Here is a 24498-nt window from a genome sequence, read left to right as displayed (position 1 = left end):
ACATCTACAGTCTGCACATTCAAAGCTTTTCAGAAAATTTTCCACACAGTGCTCTTTTCTCACAAGCTTTCATTTGTCTCATACAGCAGTTATGTGGAGCTCCAAAGCCAAGTTCAGTCTGTCGCTGGACTCTGCAATACTCAGATTCCATGCTGTGCAATCTGTTCTGCCATGTGGCATTTTATCTCAGGCCAGACTATAAAAAGTCTAAGAGCTTCACACTGTCATGGGTAGCGACAATTCTGTTCCAGCGAGTCATGATACACACAGAGTGGTGTGACACAGGGGTAGCCAGCATCAGTCATGGTTTAATTGACTGTATTTAATATAATGAGATACTTCATCTGGATGTTAGCGCGTTTTTCAGCCTCTGTTCAAAAACAGATTTACGACAAAAACAGTTTTTCAAATTGAAAAATAGACCATTTCAGTTTACTCTGTCTGCAAATGAATTTAATATGATTAAGAGCTGTTAGCGGCAATAAAAACTGACAAAGAAGGTGTAAAGTGACAGTAAAAAAAAAAAAAAAAAAAAAAGCACAATATGAGCAAAATAGTAATGCTGCTGAAAATGAGGCTCCAGGCTCTGGTCAAGGTGGGTAGAAAGCACTGTCGCTGCAGTCAGAGTAAACACGCTTGCCAGCATGACCAGCGTCACGTGGCAGCTCTCTGCTGGGAGTCTGTGTCAACAGCTCCACATCTTCATCTGAGGTAGAGGGATGAGTGAGGATGATCCGGGGGATCTGTGAGACAGGCAGCAAGGAAAACGTGACTGAGGAGAAAATGTGTTTTTAGCTCAAGAAAACGCTACGATGACGGGAAATGCAGAATGAGGCAGCCTGTACTGAGTGTCATAGGTTTTAATGAGAGATAAGAAATCCGCTTACTGCCATTGTGTGTTTTTGCCCTTGCAGTGAATCCTTTTTTAACACCTCTGCCTCCAGTTGAGACAAGGTTCTGTTCAGATCTCTCTCCAAATCAGACTGAAACACAAAACAGCAAACTGAGCAAGACAAAGTAAACATTGACTAAAAAGTTAAAGGGTTTCTTTTTTTTTAAAGTATCTGGCCTCAGATACAGATTTTTATTTTTTTTGTCACTTGCATAGTAATTGCATCCTGAGCTGCCCTTTAGACTAACTGTGCCAAGGTTCAAATTGAAAGTTCAACAGTTACAAGTTTAAGAGTCAGTGCAAAGCCGAACAAGTTAAAAAGAAAAAAGAAAACAATGTGGCACGAATATGTTTGAATGTGAGGTCCAAAATAAACCAAATATAGTTCGACATCGGATGATTCCGGCTTTAGGCATGTACTAAAAACAATGCAAAACTTTCAAACGTGTTCTGTTTGTACTGTCGTGTGTTTAAACCACCCACAATGCCGTTGCCATTGCAGACAAATGCCTCAATCTTCTGGGACAAACAGTCTACAGCGCTGTCCAGCTGGAACTGTTTGCTTCTCAGGCCTCCACTCTCGTGCCTGCGCAGCTCCTGGCCGGTCAAATCCGGGGAATCCCGATGCACGTCTGGGTCACGCACCTCTCGAGGTAGCAGCTTCTCTCTGAACACTTTCATTTTGATGCAGCTCCCAGCATTCCTGAGGGCGCTGACTGCCTCGTGGTGGGTCGCGCCCTGCATGCTCAGGCCGTTGACCTGGAAGGGCAGAGGCCATGCATTTAGCGCGAAGATGAAAGAAGCATTGTGCGTCAGATGTGGAAATTATTCCCCACACACAGTGTGGGTTGTCCACTAAAAAAAAAAAAAACATGTCTGAAGATTTTCTTAATTCTCTGTTTCTTGTTTATTATAGGCTTAATATTGGCCTCCTCACTTGTGGGGGAACCCAAACAGAATGTCCTCTATTGGTCTCATGATGCCCCCCACTGGTGAAAAGAGAAACACCAACTGGAAATCCTGTGACTATATAACACAGTTTATGTATGTAGTTTCAGTACAGATACAATAGTTGCTTACTGTCAGTGACGCAGAAAAAATGACAATATGAAAAACCTCTCTTACCTCCAGCAATCTATCTCCAACATAGACTCCAGCCTTTTCTGATGCCCCCCCTTCAGCTACTCGGGAAATAAAAATGCCCTGAAATCATACGAACACATTGGCTGGGATGGAGGTTGTAATAATGTACACAGAGTTGGTACATTTATTCAACTTGTATGTGGACTGTGAGAAAACTGATATAACTATGAGATGCTTGAGGCATCTGCTTCACATCATCTTCATTCATGGGAACCAAATGTTGCTCTATGTATGAGTGATAAGCTATGTTGCAAGCGGTTGAGTAATATAGACTCTTCTGCGCCGGCACTCACCTCGTCATGGTCTTTGTAAGGCAGAGAACCCTTTCCACCAGCAATGCTGATTCCCAAACATCCCCTCTGGCCAGAAACTTTGATCTGCAACTGAGAGAAAATTGTTTCATCACCAATAACAAGCTAAAAAAAAAAAAAAAAAAAGAACGTCCACGTGTGGCTTAGAAGAGTAGCACAGCTTAACAAAAAAGTGAATTTGTGACACTCAGTACGATTCCCTGGAATTGATAGAGCAACGCCACAGAGATCGTTTGACATTTAAGAAAGATTTACTTTTAATGGCACTTGGGAGATGAATGATTCCTGAGGAAGGGTCTTCTCAGTCACTGCAGAAGATTTTAGATACCCTGTAACAGATGGGCTTTTTATACTGCAGACAGGGTCTCCATGGAGACTAGACCCCGAATTAAGAGCTCTGGGATGTGGAAACATCCTGCCCTCTTGGGTTTCACCTCTGTGATGATGAAATCGACACGGTGCGGCTTCCCTCTCTGACATCTGGCCTGCACCACTCTGGCAATAAAAAAAGAATCTGATGTTTTTGATGTTCAACAAAGCGTCATATTCTCATTTGCAAGACGTTAGCAAAGTTAGATTATAAATGAGTGAACAATCCTTTTTTTTTCTGATACTTTCATGGCACATCGTGTGCAGCGAAACATGGAGAATTAAGTGGAACCAGCAGTAGGTCGTTAGCAAACACAAATATCTACATCAGGTCAAATCAATGTAAGAAACATGATCTGGTTTAGCAGAACGGGAACAGGAAAACAGACCTCTTCAGGTGGTTCCATTTTCTCTGTGCTCGTCCCTGTGCTCAAGCAACGACCACAAGAGCTATTGCCGACAGGAAACATGTGCAGACACTCTTTGGTTGTCACCCGGCTGAAGCCCGGGATGGTCCAGCTTTGGCAGCTGGTCCTAAGGGACGGGTTAGCATGAGGATTTCTACACTCCTGGAGACGGTCAGAAGACACCACCTGTTGCTGAAAATTTCATTTCAGTGAAGGAAATTAACAGTGACAGTGATGGATCAGTGCTAAATAGGTCCCTCTTAATGAATGCAAGTGTACTCTGTTCAGCTGTCAGTGTCTAATTAGGACATGAACTAGAAACAGCAGTATAATAAAAAAAATCTGCTCCACCATTCATGGATCATGCTAATTTTGTGCCCTAGCAGGTATCAAAATAGGTACAAATTCAAACTGTTGTCGCAACTCATCACTTACATTCCTTCCATTAATGAACCATTAGTAGAAGCCAAAATTTATCTCCAAAGCTGAATTCAGTCTTTGACAAATTATTTCATCCAGTGACTGAATGATTAGACAGAATAAGCGATGATGACATGCTCGACGTGCACAGCAGCCTCCCTGAAGAGGCTTCCGCTTAATTATAACTGAAAGGTCATCTTAAGCAAGGCTAGATTTAGCACAAACAGATCAAGACCGATGACAGCTGCTTGAAAGTAATCATGAGAGAAAAAATAAATTCTTCACACTAATCATATTACAGTTAATTATTTGTTTTTTTTTTTTACGTTTAAAAGGGACTCGTACATTATACCGGTTTAATGCAAGATGAAAGCTAGAAGTCTCTTCTTCAAATGGCAAAATGTTTGAAGTAAATCAACATTTGTGTCAGTATCTGATCTGTGGAGCTTTAGTTTTTCGGACGTGTTGAGAACAGAAAGACGCGCATGCGCAGTACAGTGAAACAGGCCATAGTCAGCACAACATGCAGGACATGCAGGGTGGAAACATGACTTTCTGCCAGTGGATTACAGAAACATCGTGCACTGTTAGATAGACAGAACAAGTAATGACAGGGTGTGAGCAGGGAATCGGTTTTATTGCCTCAAAACAAGCCAGTTAAAGTTAGTTTATATTGATCATAAGATACCAAGTGTGCCACGTTTTCTTTTAGTTTTTTTTTTTTTTATTTCCAGGTGAAAATGAGCCGAGCTGCGTTGAACTCAGCTGACGTCACCAGAAAGCAATAGATTCTCTCTCTACACAGGCTGGCCTTTGAAATTTTAAAGGAATAACAAGCACCGTTTAGTGTTGCACTTATTTTATTGATCAGTGGTTAAAAAAAAAAAAAAAAAAGTCATCAAATCTCAAGGCACAGAGCCAAGTTGAGATCCGCTTTGTGCAGTTTGATCAGAAAATATTTAGAACATAAAACCAACACTGGAACCAACTTCCTTGGTCCGCTATTTGCAATCAATTTAAAAACGAAAGAAAATACATATTTATCATGTACCATAGAAAAAGAATAAGATTTTAGCAACACTGAGAAGTGCATTTATGAGCAACAACTTTTTAAATTTTTTTTTATTTGTTATCCTTGCACTAACCTCAATCTCACCAAAGCTCTGACGATTACTCAACACAGTATCCTTTGTTAAAGAGAAGAAAACTTTAAAAAATAGAAATACAGCTGTTTTGGCATCTATTTGAAGAAGGGAAAAAAAAGCAGTGAAGCACAGCACATATAAATAAGACAGCATTGTCGCTTCTGCATAATTACACTGCAGATGGGATTTTAGAGTTTGATGTGCGGTACTTCAATCCAGACTCATCACATCTGCTAATTATCCTAAAATAGGTCTCGATGTTTTACAGATAAAATAGAAGAAAATAAAAGGTCATGCATCCATCCATTGAAAAAAATGGGCTCAATAAGACATTAGTGGCTGTTTTGATTCATTGCTTTGCTTTAGAAAAAAAGAAGACGGATGTACCAAGTTTGAGAAAGCAACAGAGAAAAAAAAAAAAAAAGCTTAAAAATCTGCAACAGATTAAGAAACTTGCTATACACTTTTTATTTACATCTGAGCTGCCAAAAAGTATAAAAGTATCAATATTCACAAGAGATTTACAATAATCTTTAAATCAGTAGGTCCAAAAAAACTCCTGCTTTTGTTTGCTCAAAATGTAAAAAGAAGTATTCACCCAGTGTTTTAAAAAAAAAAAAGAAAAAAAAGAAGATGAAAACAAAAATAGAATACATTTAGGAAGGTTTATAGTGCAACTACCTAATGTATACTTTTTAAAAGAGCCATTTAAAAAAACAAAAAAACAAAATAAAAGCAATAAAATCTTTAAAATATTCTGTAAGAGGAGCATCTCTGTGCAGGTCATTGCTGTGGACATTAAAAAGAGGAAGGCACAGCGGCCCTGGTACGCTGAGCACATTTTACACAGGCCTGATGGAGGTTGCAGGCGTCCGAGGGTGGAGGGGTAGGCCACACCGGGGTTTGTAGGGGGGGGGGGAAAGGGGGGTCGGGGCTGCGGGGTTGTGCAGGACGACACGGCGAGACACAGAAGGTAAAATACATTTCTGAGGTAAAGGTCACACAGACGTGGTCACTCTGTCTGCAGCGTTATTGACCTCATTTTTGTTGGAGTCCAAGCCTTTGGCCGCATTCAGGTCATTACGGAGGTTCTCGGCTGCTTTCTTCATGGTTTTCAGCTCCCCGGGGTGAGGTGTGGCCCTCCGAAGTAATGTTCCCTGTGTGGAGGCAACAGATTAGGTCATTCGTTTTTAGAAAAACTGATGTTTCATCATGATCTTTTTTTTATTTTTCATATAGTTACTCTCTTACTGCCGGTCCTTGTGCGTTCTAACGTGTAACGCCGGAGTTTTGGAAGAGATTATGAGTGGAGTTCTGTGTGCGAGGACTTTTATTGCTACAGTAACAGGATCCCAACAGACACTGAACCCCCGCATGTTTAAAGTGCAAAGTTGTATCTCGCCTCGTCGAGGGGATGCTGTATGTTCTAAAGAGCTAAACATGGAAAACCTGTGCAGCGTAGAACCCTACAGTACATAACTGCACCGCGTAATGAAAAATGTCATTATGTTCAGATTAAGGTGAGGTTCAGGTTAGGCAATCAGTTGTGATGGTTGGGATAGGCGCCTGTAGAGTGCATGATGCCATTGGAGGGCTCTCAAAAATAGCAAATCTGCAGAGATCACACTTAACACAAACAAGCAGTCGCAATTATGGTCCAAAGGAAGTCATCTTGATTATGCTGAACGCAACAAACTTGCAAAGCTGATTCTCCATGAGTCACGCTGTAAACTGTTACTGTGGCAGAAAAGGGTACTTTGCCGCTGAAATAGCAAGTATAATAGCTGTGTGGTTCTAATCGGCAAGAAAAGAATAACACCAATGACATTTCCTCGGACTGCGGATGAATTCGAAGCGTCACAGCCAGACACAAGGAGGAAAACTACTCATGTTACATTGAAGTAATGCACAAAGTCTTGTTTTTGACAACGTGAAAGATGGGTTTAGAATAAGAATCTTTTGTCCGGGCCCTGCATAGGTCTATGTCACAGCTTTCGGTTCACAGACGGGCTTAATTCGGTTCAGGGTGATACATTTCCAGGTCATTTAGGGTGTGGGCTGTAAAGACAGCCAAGATCAGTCTGCCACCACTGCGATCCAAAGTCTTTAATCCTTTTTTAATGGCGTGAGGTCCGAACCCAACAATGGATTTGGAGAGGCCTGCACCCCAAGAACGAATAATCGACTCCACGTTTTCGTTCGCAGGAGAAAGTCATTGTTGGTTTGTTTTGGATTCACTGGCAAACTGACAAGGACAATTGTAGAATAATATGTTCTGATTCAGCCATTCACGAGGGCTGAATGTTTTATTATCGTCACAGCATCTCTTAGCATTCGTACTGGTCTCACCTTTTCGTCGTCGTCCTCTTCATCATCATCATCTTGGAACTGAATGGCACTGACCCTCTGCATGGGTTTGTTGTCCCACGTGTCATCTACCATGTCATTCACAAGGCTTTCCAGGGCTCCAAAGCGAGTGAGATTATCAGAGCCTGGGGTTGTTTTTAGAGGAGACAACATTTGTTTATTTTATTTTTTTTTACTTAAAATCAAGCACACACACACAAAAAAAATCCTCCAAAACTAAACTATCTAAGCTAAATGAAAATAATTTTGCAGGTCCAAATCAATACAGCAGTTATGATTGTTGCTCAAAGAAATGAGTGCTGAGTAAGTAAGAGAGAGACTGAAACTGACAGATCACAGTTTCAAATCCCAGCTTAGTCACAGGATTAAAGCTACACAATCTTCCCTGCCCCCAAGCGCTGCCTCACTCAGCCTGACATCGGCCGCTTTAATATCTGCATTTCTATCACAAGAGACACACGGATTGTTAACTTGCTGTTGCTTTTTTAAAAGAAGCAGCAAACACCTTTTGATGGAATTATTTTGCAGAGAATCCCAAATAATATATACACAAATCTGCAAACTACAACTAAATCATTACAAAATTATTGAATAAAACACAAACAGAACCGGCCCTCAATCACATCTCCATACGCACTGGGTGAGCTTCTTTTTTTTTTTTTTTTATGGCGGCAGGCCATCCATCACTAAGCCTCTTTAACTTTCCAATCTCCCCCCCATGTCTGAAATATATAACCAAGGAGGGCCTCAAGGGACAAGAGAGGGTCTGATGTGTCTCTTTGAGGCTCTTTGATCTCTTACAGAACCTCATGATGTACACACAGGATCAGAGGGCCCAGAACACACCATGCTTCCCCAAGCAGATCATGTGATAATGTCATCAGAACCGCAGGGCACTAAATACTCATAGATGATGCAAGAACCAAAGAAAACGACCGCTAAAATATCAGTCAACCAGTCCATAATAATCCAGATGACTCATGATTATTCTTGATTACATCAGGCCTCTACTTAATGGAGCGGTACCTTTAAAGTCAGATTCACATGGCTGTTGAGGTAGCAGCACGCAGGTGAGCACCTTCTCGCCTGACTCAGGATCCTCGTCCGTCTGAAAGGTGAGGAGTGGCTGCGACTGGTTTTCTGACAGCCATAAGGCCTTCAGCCGTAGCGTGGTCAGTGACATCGGCAAGTGGGTGAGACTGAACACACACACACACACACACAAAAGAAACATCACTGCAGCAGACCACCATGTGGGTACATGCTGGCTCTCATTTCCATAATATATACACTTCTCTGTGAGAGTTAGGGTGATGCAGTTAGGAGAAAGACTTTCCAGACAAAGAGGGGAACGTAGTTGTGTGTGACTCAAGCAGAAAACATTGCTCGAATCTTCTCTGAGGTCGAAGCTTGGAGCGAAACAGGTCCAGGCAGACAGGGAAAGCCAAAACAACCTCTGACTAACATCTTGACATTTTCAGAATGATCTTAAGGGACCAGACATTTTTTTTTTTATCTTCCCCATTAAAATCATGTTTCGGGGGGGGGGGGGGGGGGGGGGGGGGTTGTTTGCTTGGTCTCTACCTCTGCCACCAAGAGATGTGATGAGTGTTGCTGAGCGTACCGGTTTCCTGAGACGTCGAGCACGTGCAGCTCCGTGGCCTGCGACAGCTCCGGCGGGATTCTCGTCAGCCTGTTCTCTCGTACACAGAAGACATTCAGACCACCGCAGCCTCCAATCTAGACAGCAAGGGAGATAACAGGACAAGCCCAAGTCAGTCACTTTACAGGCGTTTTACGAAGCATATTGACATGGAAAGATCCTTATCCGCACTGACACCATTTGTGTGTGTCTGCGATTTCTTTGCAGCAAAGCCACAAACGCGGAAAGCAGAGGAAATCTGCCGTTTAGCATTTGGGCACTTTGCCCCACCGTTAGTGATCGTTATGGCAGACCAGTTACATGTCGATAGGATGCGGCAGGAAGACCTAAAATTAGGAGCAATTAGGCCTCACAGCCAGACAAAACAAGACTTGATGAGCCGGCCGAACTCCAGCCGTTACCGATAAATCTGCTCAGACAGAGACACAAAGGGAGATTAAGGCATTCTAAGATTCATCGTGCTTAAAGGTGAACGTCACGCTAAATGACGACGAGCAGGGAATCGACTGTTTTCACAAAAAAAACCTCCCAAAAAAGTCATGAAGTAAATACGCAGATAATTGTCCGTTAGAGCACAGAAAAGAGCATTAAGAGCAACTAATCACCAATCAATAGCATCAATCAAACTCAGCAAATGGTCAAGTAGCTTGACAAAGCCCATATTGATACTCATGCCATGGTTACACTGGGATTGGTGGAAATGTCAAGCAATGCTGGATTGAAAAAAGATAACAGTGGTACCGTCGCTTCTTTATCTGGGGCAGTTGTTGAACTGTTGGTTTTTTCTCTAAACACTGCAGGCTTTGCATCCGTATGACACAGGGGCTTTGTGTAGCATTTAAACCAGCCTTTCAGACGAAGCTTTAAACCAGGCGTGACTTCACTTAAGCGGACAAGTGGTTGGAGAGGAGCGTCGCACGCAAACACAATGGAGACACTCAGACGGAGGCGAAGCTGAACCAACCAGCAGACCGAGCAGGGAAAGCTAAATGAGAGCGCGACGAGCACTGAGCAGCCACAAGATAACGAGCTTTAGCTTGAGTTTTAATCAAGGCTGCATTAAAGCACTATGATATAATAATGGCCGCATTAGCTAACAACATTAGAGGAGTGGACTCAAAGCAGACTCAATTTTAGAGGAAATTCCTGTTGGTTTTCTGTTTGGTGTAAAATAGTTCAGCTGGAGGCCACCTCCGAAGTCCTATTTAAAGTCACATTAGTGTTGCGCTTCCAGCTTCTACGTTGTGAACCCGAGATGATCCCACTGACCTCTCAGTTTGCAGAGAATCTTAAATTAATCATGTTAATTGTCATTAGAGGGGCTTACCTCCTTGGGTAATGACATTAGCTGGTTTCTGTCACAGTTCAAGTTGGACAGTCGCTTCAACTTCCCAATGCTCCGTGGCAAACTCTGTGACAAAAAAAATAAAAGATGGAACGATTAAAAAGAGCTCACAAACCCTGCATAATCACATTAACGGAGTAAGCAGATTCTGGGATTGAACTTTCAGCGTGGAGCTAACGTGTTCTCCTTGTTTCTTGTGTGTTCTTCCTCCCACAGTCTGAAGTGCATACGTGTGCGTGGTTGTCTGACTCTTTGTTTTAAACCCGTGTTGAACTGGGAGCTGCCCAGAGTGTACCTCACCCTTTGACTAACGTGATAGAAGTCCCAGCAACGTGTGATCCGAACATGGGTGTGTATGACAGATGGATGCATGCAGGTAATGGCTTTTTTATTTATCAATTCTTTTTACCAGTTACTTACTACGGGCAAGTCAAAGCCACTTTTTCTCTAAACTAAGCGTGGCTGTAAATGTTCCATTGCGTTCTGATGTAGTCTTTTCAAACAAACCTGAATTTGATTCTCTGTGAGCACAAGTTCTGTAAGACTTTCACAGCTGCCGATGCTCTCTGGAATATACGTCAGCCTATTTTGGTCAGCTTTCAGTATGGAAAGTTTTTGTAGTTTTCCTGCAGAGAGAGAAAAGATCAAAACATATATTGAAAAAAAAAAAGATAAAATGATAATATTGTTTGCTGCAAAAACATGATAAACCCGGTGGCCATTGAGTCACAGAACGCCGAGGCAGTTAAAGCACCGTCGGTCAGACTGCAGTTCACTGGAGGTGCTACCTGCATGTTAGCAGGTCGCTTTCACATTAGTCGTATAAAATGCAGACACCGGGGGCAAACCATCGAGTCCACGCAGTTTATACTAAATGGGGTTGACATGTGGACATTGCAGCATGCCATTTTCAAACTAAATTTGAGGAAAATGCTAAACAAGACAAAAATCTGACGAAAAACTACCGCTATAGTCAACGCTGTCTAGACATCTACAAGACGAGACGAGAAGAAGTAAAAAAAAAAAAAAGACACACCAATGCTTTCTGGAAGAGCATCGATGGAGTTCTGAGACACCAGCAGGTCAGTGAGAGACACCAGGCCTCCCAGCTCATCTGGCAGCCGCTCCAGTTTGTTTTCTGATACATCCAGACACAACAGGGTCTTAATGCTGCCTGTCTCCTAGGGTTTAGAACAAAGGGTGTGAGAAACAAATGTGTAAAGAGCTATGATACAGGGAAACAATATGGGAAAGAGAGCAGAAACAACGCATCTTGTCATGTTTAATCTGGGATTTGGAGACTTTACTGTATTTTCTTTTTTCTATGAAATGAAATACAATTTAAAATTTAAAAAATACTCCTTTTATGTATTTATTCCTATTCATCCCAAAGGGAAATTATAAAGAGATATTCAACAAGAGATCAAGACTAGACTTGTCAGACATTTTCTCAATGATCGTAAACCCTACGGTAAAAATGAAAAATAAAACAGAAAAAACTATGGTAGGAGAGACAATAAAAGAATCTAAAATACAGCGAGTGAGTGTGCATTTAAGCTTACTGCGGGTATTTCAGCCAAGAGGTTTCCATCCAGCCACAAGTCCTTTAAGCTGACAAGACAGCCTATTGATTCCGGCTGTGTGGGGGCGAAAAAAAAATGTAAGGATCGCAAGAGCGAGAGGCAGAAAAATAGAAAAGAAAGGGACAGCAAAGCAGAAACAAATAGAAACAACCGTTAATTCAAATTCATTGTTTTCCTGCAAGACTTTTAGACAGTCCGGCCTTCCTCAATAGGTTAGGAAACTGCAGAGCTGCTTCTTTGGCAATATGAGTTTTTTTCCAATTGGTCAAAAAGGGAATTCAAAGATTTACGTGCATGCAAGAGCAATTATGTACAAGTACCAAAAACCTGAGAGTGAGTCTGATAACACGCGAGTTCAGCGCTCACACGATTTCATTCCAAACCATTTCTTAGCAGCCCTACTTTGGCTGTATCGCTCTGTAAATCATTCACCATCGGAGCTAAACCAGTCACGTAAGATTACAACTTAAAACCAAAGCTCAAACCAGATGGTCACCCCTCTCCATCTGCGTGATAAGACGTGAAAATCTGTTCTCGAGGGATGCTAATCTGCCTGGATATGACAAGAGCAGGGAAACTTTCATTCTGCTCATTTTGCTGTGAACAACACAAAAAAAAACAAACCTTACCAAACTGTATAGCTCGTTATTGCCCAGGTCAAGTTCTTCAAGTCTGTGAAGCTGAGATAGTGACCTGCGGGTGGCAGAAAAAAAACCAGAAGGGGAAAAAATCCTCTATTTTATACTCAGGCACACAATATATACATTCGTAACACGGCGGAACTGGTTGAATACTTACTCTGGAAGGAATTTCAACATGTTTTCTCTGAGCTCTAGTGATACCAGGTTGGATAGGCTGCAGGGACGGACAAAAAAAGAAAGATGATGATGTGTTTAGAAGCCGAAGAGCTCATAAAGACAGCTGAAAATGTCCACATTGCCTTGCAATCAGATAACAGAGAACAGGAAGTACTTTGGAGGTGTGTCAGTCTTATCTCAGTTGGAAAAGCGGGCAGCATAAACAACTGCTGCATACCTTAAATGAAGAGCAAAATGTCCAAATGGCTATGACAGATCAAAGTACACGGTTATCTTCTTGCAGCTTGCCTTTCTATGTCTTAGTGCTGTACGTGTACCCAATTAATACGGGATTTTATGAGCACACCGAACCAGTACAGGGCAAAGTTTATCCGGTTGATAAGAGGCTGGACATAATAATCCAGACCGTGCGTGGCATTAGAGGCGGAACAACATCTTTTTAATATGTTCCTGATCTGCACACGAATCAAACACACCGTACGCGACAATGAGAAAGAATGGACGTGGTCGCAAACGTAAGAGTCTTTAGATTCCTGCCCAGCGCTGTAGTTACCAAACATGATCTAGGCAGATCCATCTCACCCACGCAGATTAACCAAAGGAGACTGCAAGTAACTCGGAATTATGTCCCAAAAGATTCTCATGTCAAACGACACCAAATCTCTCATGACTGACATGCCGATTCTCAACAACGTGAGATACAACTGAGATGCTTTTCATGGAGTTTTCCTTGCGGGCGTGTGCTCCCCTTTCACCAAAGCATATCGCCGAGCGACTGAATGCCGTTTCTTGTCAGAAAAAAAAAAAAAAGAAGAAGAAAAAAAGAGAGAGAAAAATTTCCCCATTTCTGCAGTTAAACATCTGATGGCATTTAACCCCTCGTGCATCGACTTATCTCCTTCTGAAAAGCTGCAGCGTGCTGCTCCAGCTGTGTAATGCTTTTCATTACCTTCTCCTCTCCACACAGAGCAGGCCTTCAGTCATCGCTACGAGAGATAAATACAGGACATATGTGGGGAACAGCCTGTACCATGCGCCCAATAAGGGAGAAGAGGCGACTGCAAGACTTTGTGCGCAATCAAAACAGCGTTCGATGGATATGTTTTAGGCTTTCTGTCGCAGTCCTTTTCGATGTTCGTGGTAAACGGCATAAATGCTAAAAGTAAAAGCTAAATGATCTCTAAAATAAAGACCACGTCACTGCAAAAATAAGCAAATGAAATAAAATGAATAATCTTTTTGGGAGTACAATGAATTCTGTTTAGGAAAAAAAAAATAAAACTGCTCGTTTCTCTGCTGCCTCCCAGACAACGAGCAGTTTGGAAGCAGCGAGGCCACAAATCAGACTTTTATAAAGCAAAAAAATCGCTTTGAAGCAACCTAAAAGCTGAATCCGCACTAATTTTGGTGTAATGGTTTTTAGGGTTGGGTTTCTATCCTTGACTGAAGTCCCTGAAAGCAGCATTTACCACAGTGCACAACAATTTACAGCTATTTGAGCTCACTTTCACACCAGAACCCTCCATGATCCAAGAATGCAAGTACTTTGGTATGATCGCGAAAACTTGCAAACATCACCGTCGAGTTCCCATCACCCAGCCATGCCTGAACACTGCACAGCACAGAATAACTCCTGAGAAAGCCAGACATCCTCTCGCACATCTACAATAATTGCGTTTTCTTAAATTCATCCCTTTGTGGACTTATGAGTTCAGACGATCCTAAAATTCCAAACACCAATCAAAAAGCATCCCCCGCGGCACCGGGACCAAAAACCACATAGTTCTGTTATTAAATTCAATTTTAACAGAAGTCAACAATAGAAGTGAGCTCACAGGAATAAGAATGTTGGCAGACATGCCTTTCACTCCTCGGGATTATACGCAATCTAATAATAAGCCTTCTACCTTTCATGAACAATGCAGCCAAGAAAAGGACAGCGACTGATTTGTCTGGGAAGAGTAATGTGGTTGCTGCTCCCCCCCCAAAGCAGTAAGGAGGAGATTTTGGAAGAAACATAAGCAGATGGGCTGGGAGGACATGTCCATTGGATTAAGAAAAACAACAGCAACTAGTCAATCTGGCTAACTTGCCGCCGTATATAGAACCATTCGCACAGAGGCACGGCAGCATGCATTCCGCTTGGTGGCCCACTGGTGAACCTGGATAGATGTAGAGGTTTAGGATGTGCAGAAGGTAAAGGATGGACTTGGAAACGAGGAGGTGGTTGGACGTCACTGACAACGGAGGTTAGCGTTCAGTTTAGATGAGCAGAAAGCAGCAACATCCGCGATCATTCGCCCTTACACTGCTACTACCGGCGTGCCCCATGGAGCATATTCTGTACACGCGGCATTCATTTCTGAGGATGTGCACATCCAACGCTCCACACAGATGCAGAATATGTTTTACAAAATCAGGGAATTTATCAGGAAAAAAAGTGACAGACATCTCAGGTTAACGCATGCGTTCCATTTTTTGCCGTTCTACCGGCAAAAGGAGAGACATACTGAATACTTACTTTCCAATGTTTTCTGGAAGAGCTTGCAGGGAAATATCATTGACGGAAAGGCACGTTAGGTTCCGCAGCTCTGAAAAGCTCTCGGGTAACCTTGAAAAAGGAGAGAGAAAGTGCAATGTGAGATGTCGAAGCAATTGACAGCAAATAATGTAATTCGGCACCGGGAGTAGGATTTAAGCAGCTGGAGGGGAAACAAGGAGCTTTGCTCTCAGCAACGTCAACCTTTCAAATCAAACTATCTCATCTGTATATGAAAAAAACTAAAGGAAAAGGAAGCTGGGGATCAAACCATTCCTGTCGAGGACACTGGACTGCGATCAGGGACGTTTTGTTAAGCGCTCTGAGGCAGCTTCCAGTTATTTCCAGCGGTTAAGGTACACCAAAGGTACGTCTTCTACGAGAGTGCAGCTATCAAGCAGCAATCCGCGATATCAGCCGTACATAGAGGCAGTTTTTACTTACAAAAACTTGAATCCTCTTTACGGCTGCAGCCTCGCCTGATGAAACTATTTATATGCTACTTTGCTGTAAAACTGTTCCAGTCGCAGTTAAATAGTGCTTTTTGCATCCTTTGAACTCTTATTTAAATCTATGCAGCAGCCACTGTACTCGCAGGCAGACTTCAGGCACCCTGCTTGATTAAGGGTTCAAATAAATAAAACGATGCAATCCAGAGCTGCACAAATGTTTGGTTTTTAATAACCTGACTGCTCATCTGTGGCTTGAATACGCTGCTGCATATACGTGAAAAAACTTGCTAATATAAACAAATCTTCAGCGACTGGAGTTCAAAGTAAAACCTGCAATGAAGCCCAACAATGACAGGCCATTTTGCATAATCACAACTGTTTTTTTATTCCCACATCCATTTTTTTAAATCTAAATTCCTAATGCATAGACTGGGCTTTTGATATTTCCATCCATTTAAGACTGAAAACAAAATGACAGCACAGGTTTATGAACCTCCAGTCGTAACGAGACCGTTTGCGACTTCACTGACAGAACAAGAGAAAATGACTCCAGTGAGAAAAGAGTTTGTTAGTCTGTCTGTCTGTCAGTCAGCTCGCTCACATGTGTGTGTTTGTAAATGTATTGAATACCAATGACATTGTTGCCCCCTAAACTCTCCACTGTAAAGCCACGCGGTGTTGCCCATGCTGAGGCGTAAATTACACTTGATCTCACCCACAGCACAAAGGCATTCTACGCCCAACCTGCCTGGTGTGCAGACGCTCCAAAAGGCAAACATATCGGCAGAAAAGCTAAACAAATACAAAAAAGAAAACACACAGAAGATAACAGAGATACACGTTTCTCTTCATAAGAAAGAGGTAAAATCTACTTTCTGTTATCTAACAGAATGGCGTTTGTGTCGGAATCATTACAAAAAGAGACGGTCGGTCAGCATATTACCTTGTTAATGGATTTCCACTGAAATCTGCCACTTGGAGGGCTTTGCAGTGGGAAATGCTTTCTGGAATTTCCAGAATATCTGAGTGAAAGAAAAGATCAATGTTACAATCTGTGAAAAATAAATAAATAAAGGGGGGGGGGGGGGGGGGGGGGGGGGGGGGCTGTGAGAAATGTAAAGAACGACATGCAAGAAATAGCTACATTTAAACCACATTTGACAATTGTCAAACCTAGAAATCCCCCCAGAGTGCTCCTGTGTAAAGTACAGAGGAGGCAGAGCATAAAGCTGCTTTTCATCAACAGCACAGAGAGAATGGAGAGGTGACCCGTCCCTTACGGTGAGTGCTTTTTTTTTTTTCCCCCTCTCTCTCGCTGTCAGACGTACACACACGAGGATGTATTTGCATTATGGACGAGCAAGTGGAATGCAACACACAGGTAAGCAGAAAATGCATCAAGCAGCACATGTCAGCAGTATGTGCCTTTGATGGGGGGGGGGGGGTTTACAAAGCCAACGGACAAAGACTTTCATGCAGTCATCTTTAAACAATATGACAAAATAACTGTTTAAGGGACAGCAGGAAGATAACCGGATAATTTGTTGCATCATGGTCTCTTTAAACCTGTGGACCCTTCCCCACCTCGCAAGTTTCCATCATTTTTCCACAGCTTTATACCAGTCTCCATCAAATATGCCGTGCGTGATTTGAAGATGACTACAGTATGTTTTTACTTGAATTCCACACAGCAAACTGGTCAACCTGTCCTAATGATGGATAACAACCACGTTACCCTGGTCTCGCTCTCACAATCCAGTCACTTTTCACCAAGAAACTGCACTGCTCTACAGTTACAACTCAGCGTGAAGCCGAAGTCTCGTAGTTGGCTTTCTCGACTTGGTTTTACAGCCAAAACTCTGCACGGCCTTGGATAACGGGGGTGGTTGGGGGGCTAATGCGAACCTTTCCTCGTTTTTATGTGCGTTTGTTGCATCAGCCTCAACAAATGAGGAGTTGAACTTGTCAACGTGATTCATTTGCTGACTTCAGCACTGTTGCTCACTACAGTATACTTAAAGACAGTTGTGGATAGACACACACACACACAGATTTCTGCTCTTACCATTTCGGGAGACATCCAGTTCAACCAGCTGCATAAAGTTGGCTATTTCTGGTGGTAGTCTTTGTATCTCATTGTCACTCAGGCCCAGTTTTCGAAGCTTCACCAGTTGGAAAAATGGCTGAAAGGACAAAAAAAAAAAAGTCAAAAGACAAGATTTGACGATACCTCTTCTTTTTTTCCCCCACCCTCCGTTTGCTGCTTATTGTTTATTGTACCAGATACAGCCAGACACTAATGTTCATCTACAGTCCCCTGGCAGAGGCCAAGAGATAAGAGATAACAATCAGCTCTAATAAGACTGAGCCACAATCTTTGAAGGACCGGACGTAAGTTAAAGAAAGAAAATACAGGAGAACAACATTTCCAACTCGGGAGAAAAACAGCAGCGATTACACAAATCAAAACAAATAAATCAGCGAGTACTGGTTCTGACCAAATTCAGCTTCCCTCAGCTCAGTGACTGAAGACATGTATTCTGCAACTGGATCAAACTGAATTCAAAACTCCTTTTGTTCTTCTTATCGTTCCTTCTACAAAAGAGTTCCTATTAGCATGAGAATATGAATACAATCCCCAGCCTCATTGTGCCGACTTTTTAATCGCGCTTCTATTAGCGAGTACTAAGAGACGTGAGACTACTCCAGACACGGGTCCTTTTGTCACATTCGAACCGGTCGTTCCGCTTCAATGCGCCTGCCATACCCAAGCGAAACTGGGATGGAATAATTAACATTTACGCTGAAACGGTCTTCGATTGTTCCCCCGCTACAGTGTCCACTGTGCTGTTCAGACTCTGGGAAAAGACGCCGGGTCAACAGATAGAGACCCAGGTGGCGCGCTCATTCAACAGCAGTTATCACAGGTTAACATCCGTGACAAGAACAGACAGAGCCTCGCCCGTCTGCTGGTGCAGAAGGTAGCTAACAATGCAGCTTCAGGTTCCCTTAATGTTTTTGGCATGAGCAGAATAACTCATGAATTTCCCCTCGGGGCTTTGCATTTTTCTCAGCTTTGCTGGTTACAAGGTGTGCCAGCTCGACAAAAGGGGCCCATCCACCAACGCAGGATGCTCAAACCGCACACTCCTCTTCCATCGCTTAATGAATCACTTGATTTGATGTCGATCTGGACTATTTTCAGCTGCGTGTCCATTTTGTTTCAAACCCATGTTTTTGCCTCCGCGTGACTAAACAAGTTTGCTCCCCAAAGTCATGCACAAACCTGCACTACGTCCCCCACAGGTTTAATTTTTCAGGGGAGGGAGGGTTTCAAAAGGTTGAACTATTCCATCACGCGAGGGAGAAATGTTTGCAGTTGTTGGAAAAAAAACGTTTCTTTATTTAAACCAGGCAGTCGTTCCCTTTTTGGTTCCCTTTTGCGGGTGCGCAGGCAGCTCATTACTGTAAAATTAGCCTCACATTTTGAGCACATTACCAGCCTCGATAATAATTTATGAATGAAGGTTAATGATTGTGCGAGATGCTTAATATTTAACACTGCCACCTTCAAGCTGGATGCTGGATGTGGGCGAGGAAACTGAAGGGCTAAGCAGCACATCTGCAAAGTTATTGGACACAGCGACTCGGGTTCGAAATGTCAACTAGGTGTGAGCGCCATCCGTTAAGTGCGTTTACTCATTATTCCCATTCAGACACCGATACACTGTGTGCACAATAAATAAAGCCCAACAGTCCAAAAGTCACACTCCGCCCTGTTCCAATATGCACATGTCGCTCTAAGGTCTTAAGCCAGTCTTTAATCTGTCATTTCATCAAGCAAACAAACCGGTATATGTGATGTTTGTCTGGGCTTTTGCATTCCAACCACCTTCATTTCACTTTCACGTTGAATCGAAAACACATCTGTGGGTGCAGTGGCTGTCTCCTGAACTAGGCCCTCAACCTCAAGCGAGCAACCCCCGGATTTGTTTCTTCTATCGGTTAGTTCATTTCCAGAAATCTGAACTTGAGCGTGACGGAAACAGATCAGGACTGTTCCGCTGCTTTATGCAACGGGAGCTGCAGCCAGAACACACACACAAAAGGGTCCGAAGTCAAGGATTCAGACCTTTCAGCACAGGAGAAAGCTAGGCTAACTGTCCCTTTGTAATCATAAAGACAGCCGGAGGAGTCACAAAGAGCAATGCTTAATCTGCCCCCATGTCTTATCAGCTGTTTGGCGGCACAATAGCGGCAGGCTTTGCGAGTCCTGCTTTGACATAAGGAGAGTAAACCTGTTCTTCCTGTTAGTGTCACTGAATAAATACAGAATCCAGAAGGGATTCTCAAGAACACATTCACCATCCTTTCAGATCCAGAGTCAGGGTTTGAATCTGCGATTTCGCCTCCGGGTGTCAACATGAAGCCCATTCCTGAATATAGTCTGCAGTTTGCTGCAGTTTTTCTGACTGCTTTTATTTACTTCAGCCTGCATGATGCAGAATTTGACGTTTATTTGGGGTTAAACTTTTTTTTTTGTTTCCAAATGAAAACTCACAAATTCAGTGACATGTTGACTGCCGGGCCGCTGCCTCGCTGGGATAAAGTCTTCAGCGAAGGACGTTTTGGTGGAGTTTAATACAAGTTTCCAGGTAAGGTTCCAAGTAGAGCACAAGCAAATATGCATGCAGTAATATACATCACGACGTGGCCTGGAGTTAAAACAGCCCCGAGCGTGTGTTAGACACTCACAGCCTGCACTACCTCCACGGCACTACTTCCTGTTGATTGTCAGTCAGTTTGACCACTGGCTTCCTGCTCTGCCACTCACAGCAATGCTTTCTTAACCACTTCACACAGGTCATAAACCCCGCAGCTTCCAGCCTAAAACTCCGTCACCGTCGTTAGTGCGCGGCCTGTGACCTTTTCTGATTCGGCCCAAGTAACAGAACAACCGAAGCTTGGTGATTTGCTGTCACAGAAGATTTCGATGCCATTAGTCAACCTTACTTTAAAATGAATGCAAACAGATTGCTTTTAAAAAAAAAAAAAGACATTTTATGTTATAAGTATCATATACTTGAACTTGGGTTGAAGTGAGAAAAAAACAAACTGTTTCGAGTATTTGATACTCGACTATCTCTGGTTGGACCAACCACAAAACTATGAACAATTCCCGCTCTGTGATATCTTTGATTTAATTCTACAAATCCTCACACTGAGAAACAGCAGCCAGGGAACATCTGGCTCTTTTTTTTTTTGCTTCTAAAGTAACACAATTCATCCGTCTTGGAATAGTCGCAGACTAACACGGTCTCCTTAAATCGGCCATTTGTGCGTTCATTTTCAAACTGGACGAACCGGTGAGAGCATTTCGGCGGCCAGCGAGTGTCACATGCCTGCTCTTCCCATGCCATTCCTTTCCTAGTCGGACGGCTACTTGCCTCATCCTGTTACTATAAAAGCGCTCCTTTCCTGCTCCATCTTGCCATTAAAACCACCTCCTGCGTGTTTTTATCTGCCTGCCTGGTGGGAATCATTGGCCTGAAGTATGTTACTGTGTCACGGCTTAGTTGCGTCACTGCTGATACATTAAATAAAGCTAGTGGTGGCGGCGTAGCTTCAGTAAATCACCTCTGAGGCAAATGTGATGAGGCTGCAGAGCGAGCGCTGAAGTTGATCCTCTTGGACGTTTCTTTGGTTCACTCAGCAAACATTGATGACATTAGTTACATTCCGGAGGGCAACAATAACAGTGTCTTTCGTCGACATGCAAACAAAGCGAGTACGGAAAGGACTGCGTTCTCCTGCAGCAGCGAGAGAACACCTGTTAATCACAACCCTGCAAGCACGGAGAGTGGAAAGAAGCTGTCCTTCGCCAGTATCTACTCTGTCGAGTGTAATGTCTTCTGTCCGTGCTGGTTTATGGTTTTACTGGTCTGCACTTCACAATTCAGGTCATTGATTCACTATGACTTCATTAGAAAACCCGAGCACAAACAATTGCCTGAGCGAGGCAACAACAAAACACATAATGCTGTCTTTGTTTTCAGTCAGAATACCTGTTACTGTGCTTTTCTCCAGCAGACAAAGTAAGCAATGTGGCACAGCCATGGGAGGTTGCTCACATTTTCTCGGTTCAAACACATTTCCATGCCCATGCCCAGCCTGAAAATGTTTTGTGGGCTCCCTTTTTTTTTGCCTTCTTTTGTGGACTCGGGCTGATGCTTTCCTAAAGATTTGCACACTTGTACAGGAAACAAACGTTGCGGGCACAAATTAGTCCTCGATCCAACCAAAGCTTCTCATCTGACACACACAATGCCTCCAGCCACGAAGTCGGGGATTTCTCCAAAGAACTAAACCTGGTTTCATTCTTACGCGGAGCCGTGAAGCCAGCAACGCGTTACTGTTCTGTACTCGCCGCTTTGGGAGGTCACAGTGAGAGCGCCCGACACAAAACGCACAAAATCGGGCTTGAAATACTCTCTGAAGGACTGACCTGAGAATGCCTCCTGCAACAGAACCGGTTTTACTGGAAGAAAACGCACCGTATGCTACAAAAACATGAACCAAGTAGTCAATGTTGCAACTCCAGGCAGGATGAATGTCAGAAAAACAAAAAAAAAACACGTCAGGCATCTTCAGTTTCCAGCACAGACAGACAGAACTTTGGGGGGGGGGGGGGGACCTTTCAACCCCTCCCATTGGAAGTAACACGCAAATCCTTTAAGTAGTATCCCACTTAATCCAGAACAAAGGGGGTACGAGCATGAAAGCCAGACTTGTGTATCACCCAATCACGAAGCCTGTCACCTGCAGTCCTCCTGTGTGGTTGCTATTAAACAAAAGTACACGGAACTAGATTTAGATGAGCGTTCTGGGAGCCTTTGACTCTCCCCCCAGATCTCTGGCCTCGTTTCTCATTTGATTTAAGGCCAAAATGTGCCAAATGTGATACTGCTGGTGTTGGCTTTAAGTCTGTGACATTATCATCAATGGCTGGTGAATGAAAAGCAGTCAGCGACAGCAGCAGAAGGAACTACTGATGGATACGTGACATCAAGCCGTTCTCATGCAGGCCAGTGGAAATTATTCAAACATCACTAAATACAAGAGTTTGCTCATTTTAAATCATTGCAATGAGCCTACACAAATTTGATCTTAAAATCTATAGTTTCTCCAAGTCATGGCAGGGACAGGTTGGCATAAGACTCAGACATCCCAAAAAATGTCTGCTGTAGTATCACCCACCTCATCGCTATGGGTGACACTACAGATGTTTTACCACTGGGGCCTGCTTCATATGTTGCGTTTTACCTGGTTTTATTCAAACTAGTTTGGGTTTTTTTTCCAGCGCTTTCAGCCACATCTTATGGCTTTTAGGAGAGGATGAATTGCCATTTCTGTCACACACACTTTCAAGGTCAAACATTAAGCCTATGGTTTACATCAGAGATGCTTGAGCTGCGTTTTGAGTTGGACAGTGAATGCTTCTCCGGGCTTGACAACCTTATCCACAACACTGATTTCTCGTGGTTCGTATAAATGAAAGGTTTACCGCAAACTGTGACTTTTGAATTGGTCAGAGTGATTGAGTTAAGACTGCTTTACAGCGCTCTCTGTCATGCAAAAGCACCAGAGGTTAAACCTCTCAACGTGTAATGGTTTGAAAACGAAACGGGTCATCAGCACCTCGGCATCTGTCCAAACAGGTTTGACGGAATATCAGGGGTTTCGCCCCGATTTATGGATGTTTGAGAAGTCCGAGAAAGGTAATGGAAATTCCTACGATCGCAATCTAAACTCTGGCTCGTACCGTCGGTTAACCTGTGAAGTGAGGTGCAGTTCAGCGGAAGTTTCCCACGTAGAGCGCGAGTGTGTGCCTGTCTGCTTTGCTGAGCTTGCGTAATTATCGTGCCCAGTTCCCAGCAGACTTTCACGGGATGCCTGTGCAGCTCAGTTAGCAGCTTTTGTCGGAGGCACTTAAACCAGGGAGGGGGGGGGACCCGTTTAGTGTGAACAAAAATACACCCCACATTAACCGGCGCCCGGACCTGACCTTTAAACAAGTGAGCGGAAGCAGTTTTAGGGCAAGTCTTACCTTAGGCAAGTCTCGGAGTTGGTTGGCATCCAGCAACAGCTCCTCCAAACTCCGTCCGTAGCGATAAATCTCATCGGGCACATAGAGCAGGGAGCAGTGGCGTTTATCGATCATCTCAACGTGACGGTTGCACCGCCACAGGGGTATGCAGTGAAACATCACGGGGGGAGGTGAGGAGAAATCTCGTAGCCCTACGGTGAACAAACGGCGGAGAGAAGGAGGGGGATGCAACAGATTGCCACAGTCCCGAGCTCAATTCGCAGCCGAAGCAAACGCGAGGCGAAGCTCGCGGGCAAGGAAACACCGAAACTCCCGCTGGAAATAAGTCACGGCGGTGTTACCGAGCTAACGTCCGTAAGGTCGCCACGAACATGGGAATAACTCTCCGTCGATGTCTCACTTTTGTAGTTTGTGGTAGGCACCTGTTTGTTTGGTTTTTTTTGCTTCTTTTTTTTTTTTTTTTCCTCTCCTCGTCTCACCTCCGCCGCATTAAAAGTCCGATTTTATTCAGCGTCAGAACACGGGCTACATCTCAGTGTAGCCGAGGGTATCATTCTGTGTTTTGTTTTTTTCGTCTCGTCCCGGAGTTAATTTCCTCTCCCGTCCAGTTTCTGACCCGGAACATTCACTCCCTCATTCCTATCCTACGTCATCGTTCCATGCTGCTCCTCCCTCCAGTCCCTCCTCTGGATAGTGCCGTCCCGCACAGGACCGCCGCCATGATAGGGCACAAAGGAGGAGGGGGCGACATAATGAAAAAAAACTCTCAAGCTAAATCTATATTTAAATATGTCATAACTGCCTCTGTCTGTAGTGTACGCACAGAGATTAAAATAATTTATCCCTTATGTAAGCTACAAATCTGAAATAGTTGCTCTCTGAGATATAGTATATCTCTTTTATTCTTACTTATTCCACCCCTATAATATCACAGCCA

At 43.4% G+C, this 24498-nt stretch overlaps 2 protein-coding genes across 2 annotated transcripts; both read right to left on the bottom strand.

Annotated features, from left to right (window-relative positions):
- On the bottom strand, positions 1–3336 carry LOC140313135 (disks large homolog 2). Its single transcript, XM_072391104.1, has 7 exons — positions 3105–3336; positions 2602–2841; positions 2329–2418; positions 2018–2095; positions 1376–1651; positions 888–983; positions 1–743 (listed from the first exon to the last, which is right to left on the bottom strand). The coding sequence occupies exons 1-7, from the start codon at positions 3183–3185 to the stop codon at positions 591–593; spliced, it is 1014 nt and encodes a 337-aa protein (XP_072247205.1). The 5' UTR covers positions 3186–3336; the 3' UTR covers positions 1–590.
- Positions 3337–4384: 1048 nt separating this feature from the next.
- Positions 4385–24224, bottom strand: lrrc1 (leucine rich repeat containing 1). Its single transcript, XM_072391102.1, has 14 exons — positions 23562–24224; positions 17520–17637; positions 16398–16476; positions 14985–15074; positions 12444–12500; positions 12275–12338; positions 11625–11699; positions 11099–11243; positions 10570–10688; positions 10045–10128; positions 8679–8794; positions 8081–8253; positions 7037–7179; positions 4385–5844 (listed from the first exon to the last, which is right to left on the bottom strand). The coding sequence occupies exons 1-14, from the start codon at positions 23718–23720 to the stop codon at positions 5686–5688; spliced, it is 1581 nt and encodes a 526-aa protein (XP_072247203.1). The 5' UTR covers positions 23721–24224; the 3' UTR covers positions 4385–5685.
- Positions 24225–24498: the final 274 nt, after the last annotated feature.

The sequence above is a fragment of the Leuresthes tenuis genome, unplaced genomic scaffold, assembly GCF_036924035.1.
Source record: "Leuresthes tenuis unplaced genomic scaffold, fLeuTen1.0.hap1 SCAF_8, whole genome shotgun sequence".
Lineage (NCBI taxonomy): Eukaryota > Metazoa > Chordata > Actinopteri > Atheriniformes > Atherinopsidae > Leuresthes > Leuresthes tenuis.
Note: the sequence above shows the minus strand (reverse complement) of the source record. Positions and strands in the feature narration are given on the sequence as shown.